Source organism: Tyto alba, unplaced genomic scaffold (genome assembly GCF_018691265.1).
Source record: "Tyto alba isolate M040663 unplaced genomic scaffold, T.alba_DEE_v4.0 Super-Scaffold_12, whole genome shotgun sequence".
Taxonomy (NCBI): Eukaryota; Metazoa; Chordata; class Aves; order Strigiformes; family Tytonidae; genus Tyto; species Tyto alba.
In genome coordinates this window covers 6,796,922-6,812,994 of record NW_024881274.1, presented here as the reverse complement: position 1 = coordinate 6,812,994, position 16,073 = coordinate 6,796,922, and the positions used below count along the sequence as shown (strand labels likewise).

The 16,073-nt window shown below is 51.6% G+C and overlaps 1 protein-coding gene across 1 annotated transcript; it reads left to right on the top strand.

Annotated features, from left to right (window-relative positions):
- The first annotated feature begins 521 nt into the window (after positions 1-521).
- On the top strand, positions 522-14,287 carry RAB5C (RAB5C, member RAS oncogene family). Its single transcript, XM_042787295.1, has 6 exons — positions 522-664; positions 10,176-10,420; positions 11,259-11,410; positions 11,696-11,818; positions 12,603-12,696; positions 13,114-14,287. Exons 2-6 carry the CDS (start codon positions 10,255-10,257, stop codon positions 13,227-13,229), a joined length of 651 nt encoding a protein of 216 aa, XP_042643229.1. The 5' UTR covers positions 522-664; positions 10,176-10,254; the 3' UTR covers positions 13,230-14,287.
- Positions 14,288-16,073: the final 1,786 nt, after the last annotated feature.

The window sequence follows — 16,073 nt, the reverse complement described above, 5'->3', positions numbered from 1 at the left end:
ACCCCGGGGCGCACCGCTCGCCCCGGCCCCCCACACCAGCAGGGATTTTGATACCTTTTTGTACTTTTTGCCCACGGGGTCTTTTTTTACAACCGGGCCTGGAGGCCCGTCGGCCCCCCCGGGACACCCCCCCCCCCGTGCCCGGGGCCGTGGGTGGGCAGCGCTGCCTTCGGGCCGGGGGGGGGGCCGGGCGGGGCTGGTTTCGTGCGTGGGGCCGGTTCGGAGGCTCGGGGGGGGTGAGGGGGGGAATGTCTCCGTGGGGTGGTCTCGGGGGGGGTGTCTCCGGGGGGGTCCCTGGGAGGCGGTCCCGGCTGCTCCTGCCCGGACTGTCGTTTATGTCGTCACGCCCCGCCCCAGCGGGAAATAAAGGCTCTATTTTTCCATCCGCGGCTCCGGGTGAGACTCTGCCCGCCGCCCCGCCCCGCCCCGCCGGGGCTCCCCGCGCCCTCGGACCACAACTCCCATCGCCCCCCGCGTCCTGACGTCACGCCGCACTGCCGGCGTGGGGGGCGGAGCACGTCTGATTGGCAGGTTTAGCTGCCTGTGGCCGGAGGGCTGGGGAGCGGAAGGGGTGGGCGGATCCGGAAGCGGAACGGGTAAAGGCGGAAGTGAGGGCCGGGGCCTGCAAGACTCACCTGCGGTGGGGGGAGCGGCGCTCCGGGCGGTGAGCGGGGCCGGGGGGGCGGCGGGTCATGGGGCCCTCCGGGCGGGGGGGCCGAGCTCTGTCCCGGCGGCCCGGGTCCACCGGGCCCGTGCGCCGCAGCCCCGGGAGGAGCCCGGCGGTGGGGGCTCGGGGGGTTGCGTGAGCTGTGGGTCTGGAGCTGGCGGGGGGCTCGGGCCTGCCTGAAATACCCCATACCCCCCCCCCCCGGGCGGGCCCGTCCCGCTCGGCATCCGGGAGGGCTGGGCGGCCCCGGTGCCGGCCGGGTCTGGTACCGAGCTGTGGCCGGGGGGGGGGGCTGCGCTGCGGGGGGAGCTCAGCGCGCCGGAGCTGACGGTTCCCCCCCCGTCACGGAGCGTGTCGCGCCCGCGCTGCGGGGACCCGGGCCTAGCGCCGTTCCCGCCGTGGGTTGGGAAGGCCGGCTCGGCAGCCGGTGCCGGCTCCCGGGGCTGCCTGACTGCGATTTCCCAGCTCCTTTGTCTCTTGGAGAGATGACTGTTTGGAAGTTAAATGGAATTTGGGGAAGGTGTGGCACCTGTAAGGATAGAAGCGGTGTAGTTTGTTGTAGCTAGTCAGCTGCTGACGTGGGAATAGAAACTCTAGAAGTGTGAAAGCTCGGCCAGGTTCCTGAGAAGAGAACTGCCTAAATGAGGGATGTGACTTTATCTGCTGAAAATAGGTTCTAGAGGAATGGAGACTATTCGGGATTGCTGCTGGTGACAAACACAGACCCTGTGCCCCCCTGGCAGCGTTTGTGAAGCAAAGTATGTGGTGCTGCAGGCTCTTGAAGAACTGCAAGGAAGTTTTGTAGCTTGTCTGGGAGGAAGCTCAGACACGAGGCCGTCCTCAGATCTTCAGCACGGTGGGAGACACCCCTGCCCGTAAGCTGGGCGCGCAGTCGGTGTGCGATCCCGCAGAGGCTGAGCGTGCAGATGTGGGTGTGAGCAACAGGTCTGAAATGCATAATCCTGTGAAAGCTGCTCCCACCTTATTCCTGGTAATGCTCAAGGTGCTGATAAAACTCCCCGGGGCTCGGTGGGAGCTGTGAGGAGTCATAACAGTCGTGGTTGCTCTCTGCTATCTAACTGTGCCTCTCACTGTAAGCTGGTCTGCCAGAAAGCCCACGTACAGTGTTGACCCGATCTCAGCTGACCTTTAGCTTGTTGCTTTTGTACGTGGCTGTCGGAATTCTGACCTTGACTGTTTCCAAGCATGTAAGGAAATCGGAGGGAAGAGGGCATGCTGAGGTACTATTTTAAGTCTTATATGGAACAACTTGCATCTACTATTCTTAGCTTTTTGTGTGGTGGGTCAACACATATTTGAGCTGCCCTGCTTATAGCATGACATCAATTCTACTTTGCACTAAGTTAGCACTCCTGAGCCTACTCTGAAGCTTTGTTGAGACCAAAAAAAGAAAGATACTTCTGATTCATATTGGCTTGACGTGCCGTGCTGTCTGAGAGAACTTTATTGGAATATCCCATTAATGTTCACTACTGCCTTGACTCAAAGCCTTTTACATTTTTTTCAGCTTAAGTGGATAATAAGGTGAAAGAACTGTCTGAAAAGGGTGAAGAATTCAGAATAGTGTGTATAGGCAGCTGCAAGACAATGTTGGTTTTAATACATTCTTGGAGTGGGGAGAGCAGGTAAAGCACAAGTCTACATAGACCTGTAAGGTTAAGAAAAGCAATGCTTGGCTTCAATAACTGGGTCTCGGTGCTGAGATCATCTTGGACTCCTCCTGAGTCTCAACAATATGCCTGAACAGTCAACTACCTTCACAGCAAAAAATCTACCTTTAGAGGCAGTCTTTCCCTCCCAGACACTACAGGTTGGTTTGGGTACATTGATTTTGAGATAGTGCCAGGCAGTGTAGATCTTAAGGCTGTTAAATGAGGTGCTGATACCCCTTCAGGTGAGGGAGCAACACAGGCAAGATGAAATGGGACTCCTGGAGAAGGGGTTAAGTTACTAGAGAGCAATACAGGGAAGGCTGGCTTGATGTGTGGATATGAATATAGTAAAATAAACCATTTGTCTAATTTTACCATGAAAAGAGTTGGGTTTAGGTCTATTTGCTTTACTAGTGAAACCAGTAATGGATTGGGTGGTGTCTGAAACAGAAGTGGAAACAGAAGTGTCTCGTATTGTATTCATACTTTGTGTGCTTACCCAAATTAATTCCACTTCTCATCACAACAGTTATCTCCATCACAGCAGAGCTCTTCTGCATCTGAAGAGGGAACAGCTCTAGAATTGCTCTAGGTCCTGCTAGTCATAAACTGTTTATCCTGACTTCTTAAACTGCCACTTGTTTAGCAGATAGGTGGTCATGGCATCCCCCTGAAAAGAGAGGGGGAAAGAATGCCAAGTACTTTCAGGCACAGGAAATAAAATGGGAACGCTTCTAACGAAGTGGGTGTAGCCCAGAGTATTTTGGTCAGCATACTTAGAAGAGGGTAGAATGTAGAAACGGTGGAGTCAGCTGTTTTCTTCCCTTGGGGTATGAAGTTTGAAGTCCTCTTATGCAAGTTCTGTTAAATCATCAGAGTAACACTGTGAAATCACTCCAAATGCTGGCCAGAAACAATGAATCTTCCTGGAAGTGACAGTATTGGGGAAGAATAAAGCTTCATCTAAATCCTAGAAGGATCCCTTTCTTCCCCTGGAGCACGGGAATGAACTGCTGGAGTAGTTCAACATAGACAGATAAGAAAACACTGGTTTTCATGTTTGCTTTTATTTGGTAGAGCTCCAAATAAGGAGCTGCTAGAGGCAAGAGATCTTTGTGCAGTCTGGAAAAGATATTATGAAGGTCACTGATTCTTTTGCAGTGAAGATGGCGGTTTTCTGCTTTGCGTTGTTTATGATCTTGCATTCTTGTTCACAGAATAGTAGGTGCTATCTAAAGGTACATGTTGCTGGACTTCTGGTCAAGATTAGGCTGTGTCTGAGGGTGTGCTGAGCAGTGAACAATATCAAGAACAAGAGTTAAAAGAACCTTGCCTGCAGAATTAAAAACTTGATGCTTTTGTTCAATTTGTAGTGGGTCCAGACTACACTCATGAGTTACTCCTTCAGCCTAGCTGTGCCTCATCTTCTGTGAAATATGACAAAGTTCTTCCAGTATCAAATATAAGTAAAAGTAGGTAAAGCCTCCAAAAGGGAGTTAATGTGGGGACGGGAAACACGGAGGCTTTATTCCCTACAGCTAGTGAGAAGCTTATGTGAAAAGGCAATGCAAAGCTCTTCCACAGAAGTATTTTGCTGCAATTCATGCCCTAATAACACTCGGTAGAAAGCTGCCACTTCTCATTCTGCTCTTTTTAAAGCAATCTTTGCAAGCGTATTGTCTCCATAGCTCAGCTAAGTAGAGCTTGACCAAAGCAGTACTGAAGGCTTGCATTCATGGGTCTTCCATCAGTCGGATCTGGTGTGAGTTTACCTGTGATAGTGTCAACACAACTTGGGGTTTGGTGACCCTGGTCAGAATGTGAGTTCTGGTGTTATCCTGGTACACGAGGACCAGGTGGAAGCACTACCTCTTGGCCTGGCTTTACTGCCTGTTTCTCTGTTCAGCTACAGTGATCTAATAGGACACCAACTGCAGTTTTAAAAGCAGTTAGTCATGCTGTTCTGCAGAATTAAAACCGCTACTGGATTAGGGATGGAACTTCCTTGTGTTGCCAGTGTGACCAACATGCTAATAACTCTTGTTGCTGATACCTACTCAGCACTCTGGAGTATAAAAAAAAACATAGCTCCCAGGTAGCATCAGTAAGTGTAATGTCTTTTTACCTCGTGAGGCGTTTTCAAGAATTCCTGGTAAAGGATAACCACTTTAACTTAGGAAACCCTTCTGAGGGTGTTGTATTTGGGGTTAAACTGGCTAGAAGGCTTGAAGGAGCTTGATAAACCTCCCTTTGACTGACAGACTGCACTTAGCTCACTCGCACAGGCTGTGATCTTTGCCTCATCTTCCAGAGAGTCAGATCAGCTTTGCAGGATGCATGGGTGTTCCTGGCTTCGTAGTTTAAATCTTCGGGCTGACTTGCCTAGTTCAAGCAGATGACACTAGCAAATGAGACTGTCTCAGACTGAGCAGTAGCTTTCTGTATATAACTGTTCTGAGTTGATCTGAACATCAGATGATCTTGTCCAAGTGCAGCACTGCCTGTTCAGATCACATCTTCAGTGGCCACTCGTGCTCAGCTCTGAGCAGCAGCTTGTCATGCATGAGGCCATGAGAAGTAGCAGAAACTTGGCCTTCATCAGGATTTCCTCTCTCGAGCCTGTCCTGCCTAAAAAAGCTGTAGAGATGACTGAAGGAAGACGGCCCCATCTCACTGTGCTTGGCAGCTGTCCTTCACAAGCCCAGTCTTCGGCTCGCATCGTGGAGCGATGGAAAGGCCTCTTCTGCTGCTTGGCCCTGGGTGGCCCAGCTGAGGGGTGGCTGTGTTTTGTACTGTCCTGCTGGCTCAGCTGCAGGTGGCATCTGGGCTGGATTGAATGGTGGCTGTGGGGTGGTGGCCTTGAAATCTCTGATAGAATTGTTTTCGAAAACTGCTTTGAAAAACAGCCGGCTGCTGGGGCTGGTTTGGGGACCATGGCTCTGCAGATGTCAGAAAACAGATGCATGTATTAAAAGCATGGAAAGGAGCTGGTGTTACCGATTCTACTACACTTGTTCAGGACTAGCTATCAACAAGAAGTAATTTAACTTTTTGCCAGTGTAAATCCTATTAACCTCTAAAATGTGTGCCCAAGTCTGTGGGAGGCTTGGACGTGAGACTCTACAGAGAGGTTGTGACTAACTTACAGTGTAACAACTGTAGGAGTACTTCTGAAACTGCTCTCTGGTCTGACTTAAGTCTGTGAAGCTACATTTTAAGGCTGTAGTGCAGCTCCTGACAAGTGCAGTGACCAGTTCCCCAATTTGGAGCTGTTTCTGAAGCTCCAGACTACAGCCTTACTGACCAAGAGGCTGTGTTCTTTGTGGAGGGTAGTGCATGTTGTTTGTAGAAAGATGAGGTATTAAAACTGATTGGACTTCATGGGGCTGAGGGACTGAGATTGGTGTTTTACATCTGTTTTCTGGTTCATCTCATCACCAAGAGCTGGATCTGTTACTCCTTCCTCTGCACTGTCAACCCTGCTGCAGTAAGGCTTTTGAAGTTTGTTTTTAATCATATTAATGTGTTGGAAATTCAGGCTGACACTCCATGCTATGCTAATCTGGGCTAGTGGAGTCTGTGTGTTGTTCTGGTGGGTCCCCCACTTGGTCCTGGTCCTGCTGGTGGATGCTGCTTGTGAATCTGGGTCCTAAAGCTGACTTGCCAGTTCTGGGTGGGAACAAGGTAGCACAGGTTTCCTGCTAGCCATGGCTAGCTGCCCATTCAGAGTTAGGTGAAGTAAAACCACCCAATAACTTCAGGGCTTTCTTTGCCAAGGAATTCATGTAACACTGTCAGCTATTTAACAAGATAAATACTTCACTGGGGCTTTTGTCTTGAGTATTTTGATTCTAAGCCAACAAATCCCCAGTGAAATGGCTTCTTGCATAGATGAGAGCAGAAGCAGTAGTCTTGGGTAATTAGATTCTTCAGGACTGGGTTTCTAAATATTGCCAGTTTTCAGAGTAGTCCTTGCTACTGGGTGAACACAGGGCAAAAATACCAGATTCTATAACTTCTGACACCTTAAATTAGTACTTTTCCTCTGGTAGTGAGTCTTGTGAAGCAATTGTCTCATGCAGGGGTTAACATGGGGATCTGATGGTAATTGCCCTGTGGAGATTGGGGTTCTTGTACTGGGCTGGCTTGTTTGAAACAAGCTCTTGTGTTATTCTTGAGCATCCTAACAGTTCTGGAGAACTGTGTGCTCTTAAGTAGACTGGGAATGCAGCAGCACTGTCATGCGCTTTCCCATTTAGAGCACTCGGGTTCTCAAATTCAGTATTCATGGTAGTGTACAAGCCCCTACGACAAATCCTGGTAAAGAAGTGAGGTGTTGAGAGGGGCACAAACTGCAGAAAGGGTAGACCTGGACTTGGTTGCTGGACAGCATCAGGCATTGAAACTTGTCTTTGATCTCAAAGCAAACAAGAGACTGTTCCAAGAGCTTACAATAAAAAAATTGGTACTTTTGCCTGTGTGCTATATGTGCTTCAGTAAGCAGGAGGCAGGTAGGGCAAGCAAATAAACCAGCATGTACCTTTTTATGGATCTCGTGACATCACAAGCTGCTGAGTTTCACTGGTTACAAGAAGCTAGTAGGAAAATTAATACTTGTTAATCTTGATTATAGGAATACCCTATCATACCCTTCCTTCTCATGGTCTTGACTTGTTGAATTAGTATGGGAAGCTTCAGCTGCTTTCAGTTGTCTGGACAGTACTGCTGTAGTTATTTTGGTCTGACCGACCCATGGCTCGAGTGTCAGTGCTCTCATGAGGATCCACTCTGCTGGAAGAGAGGAGATGAACAGCCTCCCTGAGCATCAGAAATGGCTTCTTACAGCATGAAGCACTCCCTGTTTCTCAAACCAATATTCACTAATCAGTGTGGGCTGATCTAGCGCAGATCCAGGCAGCTAAACTACACAGCCTGTTACTTCTGCATTCGGCAGAGTGGAGTTCTGTTTCTGACAGGGATCCTCAAATGCATTAGCATTAGTGAAAAGTGCCAAAGTAATCACCCTGCAATGGAGAGTTTTCCCTGTGTACAGCTTTGGTAGTCACTCACTTCAGTTATTTGGTTTTCCTGTGAATGTCAGCAGAAATGCTAAGCTGGTCATCCTGATCTCATATGTTCTTATCCAGAGACCCTTAGTGACCAGTTAGGGTCATCTGAACTGCATAAATTCCACCCAAACATCCTAAAGGTCTGGCAGCTTCTCAAGTGGACATGAAGTCATATAATCCTGCAGCCAAACTTCAAACCATCTTTAGATGATGATCAGGTTCTCTATAATTAAGTGGTCAAAGGCTTTAGCTGCTTGACTACTTGCTCTGATCAGTAGCTCTCCATGAGGAGTTGGACACAGACATGCTTGTCTAATTCTGTTTGCGTTCCTGCAGCACAACCCGATAGCAAAATGGACTGAGATCTGTGAAATATAGGTCATGCTAAGACTTGAGGATGTCAACAGGCTCATTTCCTTGTTTTGCTCTGGGAATCACCCCTATCATATTTCAGGAGATCATAACTCAGGCACGATTCACGTGGCGTTCAGTGTGCAGTGTGTTAGTCTGAAATGGCAACAGAGCTTGTGTGTTGCTGATAGACTGCGCTGGTAAATGAATACAAGGTTAAACAAGCAAAAGCTGTTCCTTGCTAGCTCTGGCTAGAGGAGAAACTAAAAGGTGGAAACTTTTTCAGGCTGGTAGAGATGCAGAGTTGCTGATGTGCCTCTTGAGCCCAGTGGTTACCAAGCTGCTCCTGGCCAGAGCTGCAAAATGCCGCTTCCTCGCTGTCCGGCAAAACAAGTTGCTAATTTGCTGCTTATCGGCTTTCTCATCCTGTCAAAACAGTGTTTGTCCTTCCTTGGAAGAGGAGGTAGGGGTCCTGACAGTGTTACTGACCTTTGCAAGGACCTAGATATCACTTGCAATTTTTTCACTGACTTAACCCGAGACTGGGCAGGCCCCTCAGAGCACTGGCTTCTTACAGCTCAGGCTCCTGACACATCTCGCTGCACTGAAGTTACTCCTCATGGTTTCTTCCCTACCTGCCTCCTCCTGTCAACGGTGCTGCCTTAACAGTAGGTTTCTGACTTGCCTCCTGGTCAAAACAATTTGAGGTTGAATATCTCTGTAGGTCGGAGTATGCTCAAGTGCTTTCTTGTTTTGAATGCTGAAGAGGTTCTGCTGATGATGCTAATGGACTGTCCCTCTGAATGAGCGCTCAAACTGAAATGACTGTAGGTTTCCTATCAAACTATGGAACTGTTTAAACTCGAGACATAGTTCAAGTAGCCTCACAGCAGTCACAACTAGACAGGCTTTGCTCTGGAAAGCAGATATTTGAAACTCTTCCTTGGTAAGCCTCTGTGGTGAGGCAGGCCTGAGCCTTTTTCACAGGACATACTGTTCCCATTTGGACCCATTTCAACTTGCTTTAATATGCTTATTCATGGGAATCTGGTGTTTGCTGGGTAAGTGCTGGATGCACTCAGAGCATACCCAGAGTTTCTTTGGGGGTACTCCCAGAGCAAGGAGGAATGGGATATCTTTGCAGATGTCTGTCAACAAGAAGCTTGGGTTATGAGAGTTGAAGGGAAAGTGGTGGTAGAGAGCAGATGCAATCAGTTGTAGCATTTATCACTGACAGGAAGTGGGAGCTGTGATGAGTACAGGAAATATGCCTAAATCTGTATAACTGTGTGCTTTGAAAGTACTCCTGTTCTCTGCTTGCAGTTGAGCTAAATGGTTCGGAAGGCACTGAGACTTCTCTTGTGGTTAGCTTTGGATGGAAACCAGCTTGCCCTGCTGCTCTTGCAGTGGTTTTGTGCTTCTGTACCATTCTAGAGCTTTGGTGCTGGGAAGATGGGATGGCAGTTCTGACTGTGGGTGACGTTCCCAGTTGGTGCTGTTCAGCATAGCTGGATTTGAACAGTCTCATGAAGAACGTGACTGGTAGCCTGGTGACCTGGAATGATGTGGGACAAGGGCACTGAGGCTGCTGGACAGGGTGTGGGAAGTGGCCAGTGTTAGGTGTTGCCTCTGCACTTGGATCGAGCTGCTGAGCCGCTTGTTTGGTGGCGAGTACCCGTTTGCAGCAGTGATGGGGAGCAGCTGCTTTCAGCCTCTGAATGCGCAGCCTGTGCGCAGAGGGTGGGTGCTAGCAAACAGCTTCCCTCCCTGTGGCAGGCTGCTTGCAGAGCGGCTTGAAGGCCTTCCTCAGGACTGCTCTGAGGTGCAGTATTTAATGGCTTGGCGTGAGCGCCTCTAAACGGTCAGACTGACTGTAGAAACTCCCTTGGTCTGAATGCCTCGTGGTCTGAAGGACTGACCTACAGAACTGCTTCCCGTGATGGCACTTGAACATCTGTGTTGTATTGATAGTCTGAGGTTGCTGCCTTGTGAGCTTGGGTGAGGAGGAAGGAGCTGAAGGTCAACCACTGTTACCTCCACGAACTGAGTAATTGTTGTTTTAATAGACGAAGCTCTAATAACAGCAATTGATGTGCTGGCTGTTCTTTACTTGCCTCACCCTGGCAAGGTGTAACATCCACACATAGTGGAAGCACTGGAGGGCCCACGGGTGGGGAGGAAAGCTCGTGTTACTGATACCCCTTCTCTGGGGAGGCTCAGAAGACTTGAGATCCTGCCGAAGGAGCTGCTGACTGGCAGAAAGGGCCCAGCAGTGCTGTGGTGCGGCGGTTGGTAACTCCACCGTGGGAAGGAGCCTCCCCCTGCCTGCGCTGCTGGTGGTTGCAGATCAAACCCACCCTTGAACTGGTACGGCTGGTCCGTGAGTGTGTCACTAACTCTGACCTCCTCTTCCAGTTGCAACCTGCCTCCAGGTGGATCCCACTGCAGAACCCGCAGCATCCTTAAGTCTTGGCACTCCTGCACTTAGGCCACAATGGCAGGTCGAGGTGGAGCTGCTCGACCGAATGGGCCAGCTGCTGGAAACAAAATCTGCCAGTTTAAACTTGTTCTCTTGGGAGAGTCGGCAGTGGGGAAGTCCAGCCTCGTTCTGCGCTTCGTGAAGGGGCAGTTCCATGAGTACCAGGAGAGCACGATTGGAGGTGAGTGCCAACTCCAGATGCCTACAGCTGGAAGATGCTGGCCTCACTGCTGCAGTCGAGGGGTAGCAGGAGTGTTCATGACTCTTTCAATCTGGTCCGGGGTTTTTGCTATAAATAGTCAAGCAGCTAATGCTTTAACTCTTGGTTTACAACTTGGTTGTTGGTGTGAAGATCAGCGCAGCAGAGAATAATGCTATGGCAACCGTGCGCACTGCCTCTAAGGCATCTTCACTTCCAGTGCTTGAATTCCTGCTTCTAATTAGAACTGAGGCCTTTGGCTTGGTTTATAGCCCTTAATTATCTTTTCAGACCATGACCTAGGATTTTGGGGTGGTTTCTAGCCTGATACTGTTAACTACTTCCACAGCTCTTTCCGGTCTAGTAGTTCCTTAGCTTGGAATCATTAGCATGGTGTCGCCAATGAAAGGTCAGTCAGCCCCTGGGTCTCTGGGCAGTAATGTTAGGAGGTGTGTATTGAAGAGGCTTGGTTTGTCCCTACAGTAACCCGTGCAGGGAGTAAGTACAGCTGTAAGCATAGCTTATGGGCAAGCAGGGCTTAGTGCTCTGCTGCAGAGGGCCACGTGGGCACTCGGCTGTTCTGCTTCCATCTGTATCCAAGACTGGCTGCCTTTCTCCTAGGTGTAGCACCTGGTATAATACTTGCTGAAACAAGAAAATAACCAGTTACTGAGTTGAGGAGTGCAGTGTAACAGGCTGACTTCGGTGCCTGGGCACTGTGGTGCTCTCCAAAGCTATTCCCAGCGATGCCGAGCTGCTCCGGGCTCCTGCTGCAGGGGCTCTCTGGCAGGATAAGGCAAACGTGGGCCTTCTCTTTCAGCTGCCTTCCTAACGCAGACAGTCTGTCTGGATGACACAACGGTGAAGTTCGAAATATGGGATACGGCAGGCCAAGAGCGGTATCACAGCCTGGCACCCATGTACTACCGGGGTGCCCAGGCAGCCATTGTCGTCTACGACATCACGAACACAGTGAGTGCAGCGGGGGGCTGGGGGTCTTTGGGGGGAGGAGGGCTGTGCGCTTGCAGCTGATGCTGTCGGTTCCCTGGGCGGGCGGCTGGGTTCAGAGTCCCTGCCTGCGGGGACGGAGCTCCTTGAAAACTGGCAATGGCCTCTTCCTCGGCTCTGACCAAGGCCGTCTAAGCTGATAAAGGATCCTGCTACGCTTCTTACAGGAAAGACTTGTTCTAATCATATCTTCAATGTGGATTAATAAGAGGCTGCCCTTCCTGACTACTGCCTCCTGTTTGCTTCCAGGATACGTTTGTACGAGCCAAGAACTGGGTGAAAGAGTTGCAGAGGCAGGCTAGCCCCAACATTGTAATTGCACTAGCAGGAAACAAGGCAGACCTTGCTACCAAGAGAGCTGTGGACTTCCAGGTGAGTGGGAATCCAGATCGGTTGTTACCTGAGCAAGTCAGGAAAGCAGCTTTTTGCTTAGGTGGGGGAGGCGGTGTCTCTGTGCACAGTGATTTGATGGAGAGTGGAAGTCAAGATTTGTGCTGCTGAGGACCCCAGGGTGCCACTCAAAGTGAATTGTAACCTGCCTTTCCCAGGCACTCCTTCCACAGCACTTGTAGCCTCTTGTTGGTAACAGTGGTGATGAATGTGGAGAGCAAGGCCCACAAAGCACAAGCTTCAGTCTTCAGCCTCTTTTGGTGCCATGCTCAGCTGGGGCTGTCTTCAGCAGCTTATGAAATGGCATCTGTTAGATACAAGACGTGTGAAGAATCATTCCCAGCTTGTTCTCTACTCTTCACAGCTCTTACCTTGCCTAAGGCAGTCTTTCAAGGAGAAGCTCTTATCTCAGACCTCTGCACGGGATTGCTTGTGGTGCACTTACAGGGTGTATTGCCCTCCCAGCTAACCAAAGTACAAGGTGGTGTGCTGCTCGGGACATGCTGTGTCTACATTTGGCTCGCAAACAGTCTGTGCTGCCGTACCCAGCTCGGCTGCTCGGACGCCAGCCGTGCAGCATTCAGTGGTGCATGTCTCCCAGCTGTCCTGGCCAGGCAGGGTCAGGGGACTGGGGTGGGAGTGTCTGGCCTGGGGTGGGACGGGGCCTTTCTTCAGCGTTCAGTTTGCCAACAAGTGAAGCATGCGAAGCCTGCTTGGGCCTCCTCTTGGCAGGATGCCTTTACCACTCTGATGTGATTGTTTGTAGGATGCACAAACATATGCAGATGACAACAGCTTGCTGTTCATGGAGACGTCGGCAAAGACAGCGATGAATGTGAATGAAATCTTCATGGCAATAGGTAACAGCTTGTGTGCAGAGGATGGCTGGAGTAGCCACGGGCACCAGCAGTGCAGCCCACGGGGAAACCGTGGGAGCTCCTGGGGCGGGCAGGCTCCGGAGGCTCTTCCTGGGGTAGAGGACCAGTTTGCTGTGCTGCGAGCGGTCACTCCCCGAGCGCTGGGAGCCTTCGCCTCGCAAAGCCTCTTCCCTCTCTCCCTTTACCTGGGGCGGGGAGTAAGGGGGGGGGGGCAGGGTGAGTGAGAGCCAGGACCGGGAGTGGGTCGGTTGGCTGTACTCGTGCTGCAGCAGCCTCCGATCCCAAACTCCTCAAGAGGTGCAGGCTTGGGCCGGGGCGGCGCTGAGCCAGCCCGGGGGCCGCAGCGGGCAGCAGCTTGGCCGCGGTGGAGGAGCCCACTAACGTCTGGTCTCTTTCTAGCCAAGAAACTGCCAAAAACCGAACCCCAGAACGCTCCTGGTGGGCCGGGTAGGAATCGGGTGGTTGACCTCCAGGAGAGCAGTCAGCCTAGCAGGAGCCAGTGCTGCAGCAACTGAGCAGCCGACCCCGCCTGACGGAGCCCTCGGATGACGTGACTGGAATCCACGCTAACAATCGCACTTACCGTAGAGCGGCTGCCGCCGGTGGCTGCTGTGATTTCTCCATCCCTTTCTGATCATAGGCTGGAGGGAGTTCTTCCACCTGCACCTTTCTGTACAAATACTAATTCAATTCTGAGTCTTAAGTCACTTTTTTAATATATGAACTTCTGCTCTTCCCTCTTCCTGGTGGTGGTGGATGCATGACCTGGTGTCTGCCCAGCCAGCTCATCCCTTCCCGCGGGTGAGGGCCAGCAGCACCCAGGTCCCACAGTACTGTAGTTCACTGTTGGAAACAAAGGGATATTGAGACTAGACGACTTTGTTTAAAATTACCCATATGTAAAAGCTAAGGCTAATACCAGTACGAGATGCCTAGAACAACCACTAAACTGTAGCATTATAGTGACAAACTCTGGCTTTTCGGCCACTTATTGACCAAATCAATTATGAGTATTCTGGGGTGGGGCAGAGGGAAGCAAAACTGGTTTCTTCTGTATTTTGTATTGTATGTTTCTTCATGTAACCAATCAGTATCTTGTCAATATAGTACATACAACTAGCTGCCTGTTGTCTTTATTTGTGTTGGACTCTAGCATGCCAACTTTTTTTTTTTTCTATCTCTGGTTCTGTCGTAATGCACTAATCCTGTTGCAACTTTTGCAAAAATCTTGTATAGAAAATTGTCCTTTTTTTGATGGTTGTGATGCCACTAATGTTGTTAACCCTACTCTAGTGTGAATACACATGGTTTACTGATGTACAGAGGTGGGGTGGGGGAAACCTCGGATAACTTGTCAGTGGAAACAATATGTATTGCAAAAGCCTGTAATTCCACAAAGTATGAAGGGAGGTATTAAAATGGCTTCTGTTGCCAGACTCTAACTGATGTTGGCTGCTGCCTAGTGCCTAATGCAATGTCTTATGCATACTGGTATTTAAGAGGAACTGTCAACTTAGTCTTCATCACAAACTTCAGTTTTGTGTGATTAAAAAAAAAAATTTTTATAAACCTACCATAATCAACAATGTTCATGTTTCTTAATCAGCTCAAACGAGGAGAGCGGACCAGAATGTAACGGTCGTGCTGGAGGCCGAGGTGTGCTCGGCTGCTTGGGGTGCGTTCAGCACCCGGCTCTTCTGTAGGGCTGGATGTGTGCCCGTCCCTCCCGGGGTGAGGAGGAGCAGGGGCCGCTGGCCCAGCTCCCGCCGAGGCCGGGCACCTCGCAGCCACCCTGCAGGGGCTGGGCAGGCGAAGGGTGGGAATTATTCCTTGCCTAATTGTTCTAGGGAAGCTTCTCTACGGTGCAAGTGGGGGAGAGGTGGGGGGAGCAGTGTGCAGAGGAGCTCGGCTTGGCAACTGGACGGGCTTGGGAATCCTGTGGGCAAGCAGTAAGGAAGGGAAGGGCTCTGTCTCTGGAGGACGATGGCCTCTCCTGTCACTGCTGCGTGGACTGAGACCCGGAGTCGGGGCGGAGATGGGCCTTCCCGTGCAGCTCCGCGCGGCTGGGCCGGCACCCTGCATGCCTGGGAGAGTTGAAGATTGGGCCGTGCTGGTGCCTGAGCCGCTGCCCCCTCGGCTGCGCGGCGGCTGCCGGAGCTCACGCACGCGGCTCCGCTCGACGGGGGGACCAGCCCTGCGCGCGCCTCGCAGCGCCGGGGCTCGGAAAGCCCTGCTGGGCACCTGCGAATAAAGTGTCCTGTGTGAACAGCCTTGGCTCATGGGGGCTTCATCCTCTAACCAGGGTCTTGGTGCCTCTTGCCCCTGTTGGATTTCCTTAAAATCCTGGAAGCAGGGAGGGTCTGGACCACGTTGGTGAGCGAGTTCCTGACACCTGCCTGGAGCAGAGGCTGCCTGGGGGCTCCAGCCGCCTCCAAGGGGCTTCGCTCGCCTTGTGCTGGGGCGCTGCTTGTTTCCATCCCCTGCGAGGGAACCCGGGACAGCGGAGGTCTCTGTGCTTTGGACTGGTGCTGCTGGTTTCCCCAGGCAGGAAGAGATGGACCTGCTGGAGAAGGGCTTCCCCAGTCCCAACTCTGAACAATCTTGTGAACACCGTGTGAGGTGCTGTTGCCATCTGCTGGCTTCTTTTACTTGGTTCCTGGTTGACGGGGCTTCCCGAGTCCTGCAAGGAGCCAGAAATGATCTCACGGCTGGGAAGGAGCCTGTGCTGCCCTCAGGGGTGTCTTGCTGCTGCCTCAGCTGTAAGGGACTCGCTGTCAGGGCTGGCTGCGGAGCTGTGCAGCAGCGCTGAGCAGAGCCTCCTCGCTGCCACAGGGAAGGGCTGCCCGAGCTCGGAACAGCTTTAGCACAAACAGGCGTGCCTGCCCACATACCTGCTGCCTGCCCGGGCCTGAGCAGAGCTGTTTATGGTGGTTATGTGCAGTCCCTGGGGCTGGGGTTCACCCTCCTGGCTGTTGGGATCTTGGGGGGCTCCAGCAGCCCCTTTCCAAGCTGGGGAGGGGGGAAAGTTTGGCTACAATGGAGGCAACCTCCACCCAGCCAGACTGTCCAGCATGGTTGTCTTCCTGTTCAGTGGCATCACCCAGGCAGCAAGGGGCTGTGGAGCTGGGGCAGATGCTGACAGTAGCATGAGGAGGGGGTGAAGGCAGCCTGCTTGCTCCCTGGGAGAGCTGCCTCTGCTCAGGTACAGGTGAGGGGGGCTGCCCCTCCCTGCCCGGGAGCTTCCTGCTTCCCCCCACCCTGAGCAGCACCCTGGGGACCTTCCCTCCCTCTGGGTCCACTGTCAGCCCCATTTTGTGCTGCCCTGAGGCACCAAGAGAGGTTCTTCCCTCTCTGTGCAT